General features: G+C 42.7%; 1 protein-coding gene across 1 annotated transcript; it reads left to right on the top strand.

Moving 5' to 3' along the window:
• Positions 1–1,625: 1,625 nt before the first annotated feature.
• On the top strand, positions 1,626–11,093 carry st8sia1 (ST8 alpha-N-acetyl-neuraminide alpha-2,8-sialyltransferase 1). The gene is made up of 5 exons (XM_031859267.1): positions 1,626–2,182; positions 3,209–3,353; positions 7,192–7,301; positions 9,509–9,601; positions 10,234–11,093. Exons 1-5 carry the CDS (start codon positions 2,004–2,006, stop codon positions 10,712–10,714), a joined length of 1,008 nt encoding a protein of 335 aa, XP_031715127.1. The 5' UTR covers positions 1,626–2,003; the 3' UTR covers positions 10,715–11,093.
• The last annotated feature ends 17 nt before the right edge of the window (positions 11,094–11,110 follow it).

The following is an 11,110-nucleotide window of genomic DNA, read 5'->3' as shown; positions in this document are numbered from 1 at the left end:
GTAGGTGGGCAGTGAGATGACTGCAGGAGGATTATTGTTATTATGTACTTGGTTGTAGTAGCCTTACGGGTGATTAAAATACATTTATTTTTATTCTTGTGTTGTTTAAATGTGCTTTCTTCATGTTTTTGTGCAGTGTTTTTCAAATGTGTATTTTATTTATTTATTTATCTTTTGTTTGTTTGTTTACTTATTTTAAAAGTAAATGTATTCATTGTATTTATTTATTTTATTGTTATTTTATTAATCTAGTTTTTATGTCAAGCTGTTTTACTTCTATTACAAAAAAAAACAATTACTTGAAATGCCTCTAACCACACGTGATTTCTTTTTTTTAATGGAACGTAAGGCAACTGCAATTCAGTATAGACTTTGTCCACAGGAGGGGAGCAGAGGTTTATTATTTTACACATCGCTGCAGCTAATGGTGTGCAGGAAACATCGTCTCAATCAATCATCTTAAAGCCTTTTCCCTTCAGTGCAGACAAAGTCCAGCAGGGGGCGGCAGCGCTTCACATCACAGATCTCAGCGGGAGGCTTTCATTAGGACATTCACTTTCAGCCTCCAGTGTCAAGCTACCGGGAATGAAAACAGGACAATGAAGCAGGACTTTCAAAATAATACCCACGCTAACGAGTTGTTTAGTTATAGCAAATTGAAGTAACTGTTTATCTGCAGTGGGGAAATTAACAGTTTGTAATTGTCTGAGAGTTCAACCCCCAAAAAAAGCCTTTTTTAATTATGATACTGAGGTGTCCCTTTAGTCCTAGACAGTTTATGAGATAATGGACCTCTGAGCAGAGACATAAAGGGCCCCTCTCTTACCTATTTGAAAAAGGAAATAAGGAAAAGATATTAAACAAAAATGAAAGGACTCAAGACATGGCCCAGTAGGCCAGTTTATTAATCTATCCATGCTTTTTGCACAAAAGAGGCTAGATGCATTTGCAAGCACATGTATTAGTGTATCCTCTACTTTATAAATATCTATTTAAATCAATTGTTGTTGAACAAGCATTTGTAAAAATTTGAACTTCAGTGTCTTCAGTAACTATTCAAGATGTCACATTTACCTCCTCAACCCAATGGACCATACTAGGGCATACAGTCTCCCATACTCCTTATTTCCATTATCAGCTGGTGTGGATGCTGAAATGTAGCTTTATCCTCAAACCTTTAGCATAATATAGCATCCTGTGCACATCTGGGACCATTTTGCAGCGCTCTGGAAATCAGCAGGAAATACCAACAAGTCAGCAGGAGACACGTTTTTAACTATGTTGAGAGAGATTTGGTGTTAGCATCGGCTTACGCTAGCTAGTCCACATGAGGAGTTGCTGTTTTAGTTGTTCTTTGTTTGCGTGCTTTTATTTTGAAGGTCCACTTCGGTTGTCATACGGTCCATTTCTGGCCAACTTGAAGCGCATCCAAGCGCACAAGGAGCACTTTGTCTCGGCGGAGGCGGGTGTTGACAGGAGAAAGAGGGGGCGGTGGGGGGAGACTAAATTGGACTGTCCCGGTTCACTTGCACCGCAGACCCTGCAGCAGGACGAGGACAGCGGAGGCCCCGAGGACAGGACTGGAGGGCAGGAGAAAGAGGATCAACGTGGACCGGATCGGGTTAGGGGGGGGGCGGATTGGGATACAGAGGGCCACCGGGCGGGGAGGGGGGTCCGCATGATTCCTTACAACCAGGCTGTGATGATGGTGGAGATGCACCGAAATCAGTGCGGCGGATTCCTGCAGAGCCCGACACTCTGCACCACAGCCCCGCAACCGAGTGTGAGCTGCTGCAGGGTTAGACGCTCCTGCTTCTCTCCAGCCCGAAGCTTGACACCCAACAACCGCCTACCTTGCGAGCTCCATTCATTCACGGAGATTTGCAGCGGGACGGAGAGACCAGCTCTGAGCCAGCTTTGAGTCTGCGTTCTACTGCACCCGGTCTTGATTTGCATGCACTGGTTGTTTTGATCCGTGCAATAGACAAGAGGAGGTGGGGAAGATGTTGGCGCGATGCTACCGGGGCAAGCTGTCGGTGTGGGCCGCTATGTGCGTGCTGGTGCTCTGCTGGTTCTACGTGTTCCCCTTCTACAGACTCCCACGCGACAAAGAAATAGTGGACGAGGTGCTGAGGCAGGGGCACGTATGGCAGAAGAACCAGACGGGCATCGATTTATACAGGTTCGTCTCAGGTCTCCGATTTCTGTCCATTGGTTTAAAGCAGTGTTTCCCAAACTATGGCCCGGTGCCCGCAGCTGTCCCTAGGCGGGCTCTAAGAAAATTGATTATATTTCCCTTTTTGTTTATGTTTTTTTTTTTAACCTTGCATCCACTTTAAAGGTAAATAATGCAAATCTATAATAAGTTATATTAAGCAGCAAACATAGGGGTTCTAGGGAATAATTCTTATCCCTGAGTGTCTGTGGCCTGACCTCCTTTGTCTGCATTAGAAGACTCTGAACAGATGGGCATAATGTCAATATGATCAGACTGTATATCTAATGGAAAGTGGTTGATATTAGTCTTTCATAAAATACCCCAATCTTTCAAAAATAACAACTGTTATTCGACCAAAAACATTCTTAAAAGCTTTGTATCTGTCAAAGCTTTGTGTGATATCCTACAGGAACATTACAGTAATGCAAAAGAGAGATACAAACATATCATAAACACTCTCTATCTACTACCACAAACGCTGTGTGGGTCTTTCATTTAGACAGTGACGCTGATTTTGAAAGCAAACCAGATGAACGGGCCACAGTAGTGGCAGCCTTGTTTAAATTCTTATTCAGTGGAGAATATGAGAATATTCTCCAGTGCAAAGCTGATGAGGATAACGAGAGCCGGTGACACCTGCAGAGCAGCGGACAGGGAGGATGTGATGCTCACTTGGAGACGTGGTTTTAAAGCCTGACAACTGTAAAGACCCCTGTTTGGTCATGAAATATTTAACATATTACTGAATCTCGCTATCCTTGAAACTCCAGACATATATAACCTAAAATATATGATGATTTCCTCTGATATACAGCACTGGACCGTACTCTGGTTCCTGTCCTGTCATATTAATACACATCTTACTGGGTATCGCTACGCAAATAATGAATCAATTATTAAAGCCTGTTTTTTCACAGCTGTCTTGTTGAATCCAATTTGAGTTAAACTGTCCAGACCAGCTTTATTATTTCCCACATCCTCTCTACACAGGAAGTTGCTGACAAAGTGCTGCGATCCGTGGAGGATGTTTGCGGTGACCAAGGAGAACTCGCCGATGGGCAAGGTCCTGTGGTACGATGGCGAGTTTTACCACTCGCACACTGTGAACAACGAGACTTACCCACTCCTTGTGAAGGTATGTTGGCAGAAAAACATTACTCTGAGATGCAGATGTGCTCTTGAAAAGGAACTAAGACCAGATTAAATTCAGTCTGGTCTAATGGAAATTGATTTCTCTCCCACTCAGCACAATACAACACTGTTGTGGGGACTGGGTTTTAACGTGGGTCCTTGTTGGTCGATAATAGAGGAAGAAGAGAGGATTACTGGTACACTCTAAACAATTTCACCGTAAAATAATGGTGAAGCTACCGTAATTTACTTTTACGGTATCATACTGTATACTGGATTACGGTATGTGATGGTAGGATAACTCGGTTTTACGGTGATTTTACGGTATATGCCAGAATGTTACCGTTTATTTACAAAGGGTAATGCAACCCAATAGTTTTGCATTTCATTTCCAACAAATAAAAGAATAACAATAGACATTCAATACATAATTGTTGCAGTTGAATACATGTTCTCAAGACAAATAATAAAGGGACATTTGTATTACATCACAAAATTCACAATGTACTGCATGTTTAGAAGAAAACAAATTAAATCTTTAATGACTGGCTTAACTGAATTCATGAGGATAACCTCAGACTAGTAGCGCCGAGATCGAAAAGTGGCCGTTGGTCAGCCTATCCTAAGAGTGGTATGCTACTGTTGTTGAGTGGTAGGTACCGATCCCTGAGTGGTATGCTACTTGTTCAGCTGTAGGTACCTATCCCTGGAGTGGTATGCTACTTGTTCAGCAGTAGGTACCTATCCCTGGAGTGGTATGCTAATTGTTCAGCAGTAGGTACCTATCCCTGGAGTGGTATGCTACTTGTTCAGCTGTAGGTACCTATCCCTGGAGTGGTATGCTAMTTGTTCAGCAGTAGGTACCTATCCCTGGAGTGGTATGCTAATTGTTCAGCAGTAGGTACCTATCCCTGGAGTGGTATGCTACTGTTGTTCAGTGGTAGGTACATATCCCTGAGTTGTATATACTGTTGTTCAGTGGTAGGTAAATATCCCTGGAGTGGTATGCTACTGTTGGTCAGTGGTAGGTACCTAGACACAGTGTCAGTTCACAGCCAGAATGAAAGATACTCCATCTTACTCTTTCACTTTTACATGAATCGCCGTGATATGCATCTTTCACTTTGTTTCTGTTTCTGTAGTTACATGACATGTTACAACTGGAAAGGTGCAGATGAGGACGCATTTGAAATGTTTTTTTACATCAAATCCGAGCTCCTGCTCTGTGTTCATGGCTCAACAGGAAACATGTTGTCCTGTTGTTCTTCCACTTCGGTCTAATCTGTGATCAAGATGTTTAAAGCATGGGTACAAACCGGAGGAGGATGTCCTTCAAGTGTCTCCCTCCCAAGTTGTTTCCTCTGTCCTTTCCATCTAGAGGCTTTACTATTGTACATCATGTATGGGCTATTTTTACATGGCTTCGTGCCCGTGTGTGGGTGTGCATGTGGATGAGGGTGTTTGTGTCTGGACACTGAAAAAATAAAAAGAGAACCTCTGGTGTAGGTGCTGTTGCCGTGGTTTTTGTATCCAGGGGCAATGCACCTCACTAATAATGAAGATTGGATTCCTATTACTGATGACACGGATTTGCAGTCTAATATCCTGCTTGGTAAATGCGATGAATATGTGACCCCAATTTGCAGGCGTGAGCTGTGCATATTCATGAGGGATGGGGGAGGTGAGAGAAAAGGAGAATATGAAGTGTGTGTGTGTGTGTGTGTGTGTGTGTGTGTGTGTGTGTGTGTGTGTTTCCCAGAAGGAAGGTAACTAATAGTCAGGTGGGATGGACAAAGCACAAGCTCTCGCACGCATGTATTCTCTGCCTTCCCAACTGCCAGTGCTGTGATTGCAGGTTACAATACAGACATCCGCACTACACTAAGCTGCCAACACCCACAGTATCTGGGCATCTGCCAGGGAATGTGGCAAATAGGGCTTTTAACAGTTAATTGCTGGTTGGTTCAATGGCTCGAACAGGGCATCCACACATGCAGTTCACTGGATTGTACAGTAGAGTCCTATGATTTCTTCTTCTAGCATCTAAGCAAGTTTGACAATTTCCCTGAAAAAATCTGTGAATTTTGACAAAATAGTTTAACATCATGGTAACATGAATACATTTTGACTTCTGGCTTGTTCCGTCAGACCAAAACATGGATTGTGAGAGGTATTGTTTTAATACATTTCTGACATGTTATGGACAAATACATTAATGATAGGTATAATCAATAAATGATAGCTATCAACCAGCCATACATTACAATGAACAACCAAAACTAAAATATGTCAATGACTTTCCAGAAATTGCTGGACCATGTGCTACTGTAATAAGTGTCCCCCCCCTCTCAAATTTTAAGCCCAACTTGTTGGTTCCCCTCCCCTGCTAGATGTGCTGTTAGCAGGGTATTGTCCTCTGACTCAACCCCCTGTCATGGTCTAAAAGAGCCCCTGAGGCAAGAAGAGATGTGTGTGCCTTTTTCTGTGTGTGTGTGTGTGTGTGTGTGGGTGTGTGTGTGTGTGTGTGTGTGTGTGTATTCTTAAGTGTGTGCACTCCAGGGGCAATAATGAGCACAATTGTTTCCGCCATCTCGCTTAATCCATGCCTCTGACTTAAATGCAGCCAAGGCAAAGAGACAGGACATTTTTGGCCCTTGCTTCATGAAGCGTGTTATTTCAGTGTTCTCTGTAGACAGCTTTAATAAGATCCGATACAAGGATTTATTCGAAATGATGATAGGGCAGCGACTCCCATCCCGGGGGTTACTTGTACCCTAGTCTGATTCACCAGATGTAGACCGTGGGTATAAGTCTGCCATTAAGTATGAATCCACATATCAGCTAGTCAGCTAATAGAGGAGTCTAAACAGTTAGTTAAACATGATGAATAAACATTTCAACTAGCTAAAACGTATGGATGAACAGTTCAAATAAGTAGCTAGTAAGTATTGAAAAGGGCTGAATGGATAAACAACCTAAACGTAACGTATAAATGGTTGAAACACCCATTGCTGCCACTTATGGTAGTTAATTTGTATTAAAAGAATTGTATGTCCCTCTTTTAAATTTTTAATAGTCGTATAATGTCCAGTTCAAAACAATTTAAATGAGCATTGACAGGTGAAAGAAAAGACTTGTTACACAGATTTGGTTATAACGGAAGGGTTGCAGAAGAGATAACAATTTTTAGAAAGTGTTTGTTTGTTTCCATTGTTGACATTTGTTTCCTATGAAAAATAATGTGGGAATGTTAATCTCAAAGTACACAATCATTGAGTTGTTTTTGGCTCTTTTCTACATCCAGTTAATTTTTTTTGTTTACAGGGATGAGAAAAGAGTTTTTTTTACTTGGCAGTACGTCCTTTTTCTTTAAAGATTTCTTTATGTTTCCTCTGTATTTTTCATTAAATAATCTCACCATACAATATAGACTTTACTCTTGGACCAAAGCCAGAAACGGAATCTGATTCATAAACTGTATAACCTCGACTTGGTTTTGTCCACCTCCTCACTTCTTATCTCCATGCTGGTTTTTCCATCAGCACATGAGGCTGTGACGGGAAATTAGCAGGAGGCCAAAGTCCTGTGCACAGGGTGACTCATGCACCTGCATCAATTGTAGGGTGCCGGTTGAGAGAAAATAATAATAGTAATACATTTAAATTTTATAGCACTTTAAAAGGTACGCAAAGGCACTTTACATGGTAAAAATAGGAAACAATAAAAGCAGTTACAACATGAACAAAAGACATGACGTTACAAAATCGACCTGGAATATTTGCTTTTGTGTGTCGGTGCTTTTGTGTGCGCGCTAACAGAGCTGCATGTCTCCCTCTGACCAGGACAACCCTCTGCAGCGGCCGCTGAAGAAGTGTGCAGTGGTGGGCAACGGGGGCATTCTCCGGTACAGCAAATGTGGACGGGACATTGACCAGGCCGATTTCATCCTTCGGTGAGAAATAAGGGACTCTGCGGGCCTGTGAGTGCCCGCGTGTGCATTGTATACGACTGCTTTCGCTGCTCCTTCAAATGTGAATCGGCCGTGCCCGAGAGAGTAGCCGAACGCCATCGGTGATAATGAGAGCTGGTGTCGACTGCAGCCAAGAGGGAAAGGCAGAGACAGAAAAATGGGCCCACAGCGAGGGATGAGAGAAAAGAGGTTAGGCGTGAGTAAGCAAAAGAGGAACAGACTTAAGAGGAGGGAGGAAGAGGATAGGAGGCATAAAGCAGAATCAAACCATATAGAGCACACTCCATGCTAGATTTAAAATATATGTGAGGTGATGGGCAATGTGGTGAAGGAGAATCATTTAGTTTGAATATGACTTTTCTGTTTGACACACGTAATCAAAGAGATGCTGTTGATAAACAGCCCCATGTATACAAATACAGTTTTATTCAGATTATAGTAAAAAAAAATAAAAAAAATGCAGCAAGGCAGCATCTTCCTTCAACAACTTGCATGCTGTTCATGCCGCATGCCCTTCAATGGGTGTTGATTGACTTCTTAAATTATCTTTTATTGGCGTCTCTTCACTCCCAGAACCGTAAACATGGTTTTGTACCTATTTTTTTTCATACCAGATGACTGGTTCCTAAACTAAAGGGTTTAGTGTGTCTTTGTGCAAGTCTACTATGAGCTAAAAGTAAGAAGAAGAAAAAAGAATAATATGGAGCCGCCGATGGCTGGAAGATGCACAAAACATGTTGTCTGTTCTGCCATGAAGTTCAATTTATATCACAGCAGGCTCAGCCACAAGACACGACATGCAAAATATACCTTTTAATGTGATATTAAAACAAGCTCACTACAGTTTCTGGGTCTCTGGACAGCAGCCATGAGGGAAATCCGACCTTAAAACTGCAAAGGGGCGACCAAAAATTCTGACACGGCAGAAATCCCTCGAAACACCTCGAGCCAGATCGTTGATTGTTCAGGCAATAGTGAAGCATCCTCAAACAAAGGATGAAGGAGCCTGCAGGCCGCAGGTACTCTTCTGCTGCGAGCTTCTTACTGCGCACGCGCATCAGAAGAATGAGCTGGACCCGGTTCAAATTAAAAACAATATTTAATGTACTACACAAAGTTCACTTACAAACTGAATTAACTATCAATAGTAATGTTCTCGAGACCAGAGACCACATACACGCATCTCCTCACAGTCCGGCGCGGCCAGTTAGCTGAAAATGAGAGCTGCAGTGATCTGAGGTAAACTCCCTAAAACATTGTCTTTTGTATCCCCTGAGAGTCGGAAAGTGTCCGATACTGTCATAAAACGTGTGAATGACCCTCCGTGGCGATTAGTGATCCTCCATCGATGAGGTCGCCTCCATTTGCTGCTGCATGTCTGACACCTCACTCAGAATCCCTATCTGACCCTCAAAACTATTCTTAGTGTTTTAATACCTACAGTGACTATACTTCTATGATGTAATACATTCAATGAGTTAATATACTGTAACATATAATATCCTATGTAAGCAAGAATATTGTAAACCTATAATACATTCCATATGGAAACATATTGTGACTAACATATTTATTATTTTAACACTTCTACTCACCACTAGGGGTGTTATTAAATCCTACTAATAGACCCAACAGATAGCAGAACGGTTACTGAGATAGGTGAACCTAACCTTCACGCCGAAGCTTATCAAAATCAAATAATAATAAAAGATGCTGATGATTATCCCCGAGGGAGGACACTTTACAGTAAAGTCAAAATGGCATCAGCACACACGTGAACAAAGAGTCCTTTCTAGCTGTCCTTTTATTTCCTCTAAATTATCTTTATTGCGGAAGCTGAAGCGCTGTTTGTTGGTTAGAGAGAGAGAAAGTAAGTGAAAGTTGTTGAAATGTGTTTATTTGATCAATATAAGTATCCATCACTGGGTTTTATTACAAAGGGACATTGTCGCTCCAGTTATTGAAGATTAAAAACATGGCAACCGCTTCTCAGCCATGTCATTCCACTTTTAACGTCTCCTCTCCCGTCGTCTAATTATTAGTAATCAGATAATCAGATCTAATCAGAAGGTAATGGCTTAAATGCATCGTTTAATTGTTTATACTGTAAGTGCTTGAGCCACTAACCATTTTCAGTACAGAGTGTGTGCGAAATGTTCAATAAAGCATGTGTGTTTTGTTCATTTTAGGTGCAACCTCCCACCACTGTCAAAGGAATACGTGGAGGATGTGGGAACCAGAACTCACCTGGTCACAGCCAACCCCAGCATCATAGAGAAAAGGTGATCAGTCAGAATCAATAAAACATGCATCATAAAGAGATATTGATCACTTTCAGAAGAGAGGGCATGTAAGCACGGCGTAGGTGTGAGCGTCCTAGCATACTATAGGCTATTTACGTTGTGGCATCAGTATGGTGATCTCAGGATATTTAAAAAAAAATAACAATTCAAACTTCATATGGCACTTAAGAAGTCGAGTTTACAAATGTAATTAATTGGAAATTGAAATATGCATTGTCCAAGACGAGCATATTTCAACAACAAGACAATTCATGAGACATGAAAAGGCGTTAAGATATAAAAGAAACACAAGGCATTATAAACATACACACATGAATTGGATTAAAAGAGTGAAATATAATAATAATTCCCTCTCCGACTGTTCAATCTAAACTGTAAAACATCTGTTTCTGCAAATGATGTAATGTTAAACTTCGTCTTTAGTTAGTGGGTAAGTGCCTGAATCCCCCATTGTGTTCCTGTAGTGGTACAACACAGGAAACTGATTTCCTCTCTAGACAGGAAGAAAGGGAGCAGACAGCTCCACAGATGAGTCAACCAGTCGTCAGGTCATGAGTGACTCCACATTCACAATAACTCCCGATCTCCCTCCTTATCACTCTGTCTCTCAGATTTCAGAACCTCCTATGGTCGAGAAAAGGTTTTGTGGACAGTATGAAGGTCTACGGCTCCAGCTACATCTACATGCCAGCGTTCTCCATGAAGACGGGCACCGACCCGTCACTGCGGGCGCATTACGCCCTGGCGGACACCTCCTCCAACCTCACCATGCTCTTCGCCAACCCCGAATTCCTGCGCACGGTGGGAAAATTCTGGAAAGCCCACGGCGTGCACGCCACACGCCTCTCCACGGGGCTCTTCCTGGTCAGCCTGGCCCTGGGGCTGTGCGAGGAGGTGACGGTCTACGGCTTCTGGCCGTTTTCCGTCAGCCTGGACGAGCAGCCGGTCAGCCACCATTACTACGACAACATCCTGCCCGACAAGTGGTACCACGCCATGCCCGAGGAGTTTGTCCAGCTTTGGCACCTGCACAAAAGCGGCACGTTGCGCACGAGAGTGGGACGCTGCTCCTCTCCGAAAGGAGGGAGTTAGAGCGTCCTGATGAGTGAAGCGAGGGCGGCCAGTTGAAGTTAAGTGGGCTGCAGGAAGCAGATGAAAACATTTGGCGGAAAGTTGTCACGATGACAAAAAAAATGTGTGCGCGTATTTGCCTTGAGGAACCTCGGTACTGCATCTTTGTCCATACACACTCCTGCTGTCCCGCCAGCTAATCCCTAATTAACATGAGAATGTCCTCCACCCAGTCCAGCTGCACCAGGGACAGGATACACACTTGCAGCCAAACACACACACACACAGTACCAAATCTTGCCATGTCTCTTTCCCTCGTTTCTGAAAGTGTGTATGTGTGTGTGTGTGTGTGTGTGTGTGTGTGTGTGTGTGTGTGTGTGTGTGTGTATGTATGTGTGTGTGTGTGTGTGTGTATGT

The sequence above is a fragment of the Anarrhichthys ocellatus genome, unplaced genomic scaffold (genome assembly GCF_004355925.1).
Source record: "Anarrhichthys ocellatus isolate YVR2014 unplaced genomic scaffold, GSC_Weel_1.0 scaffold21, whole genome shotgun sequence".
In the NCBI taxonomy this organism is placed as follows: Eukaryota; Metazoa; Chordata; class Actinopteri; order Perciformes; family Anarhichadidae; genus Anarrhichthys; species Anarrhichthys ocellatus.
This window is presented reverse-complemented; position numbering and strand designations above follow the sequence as displayed.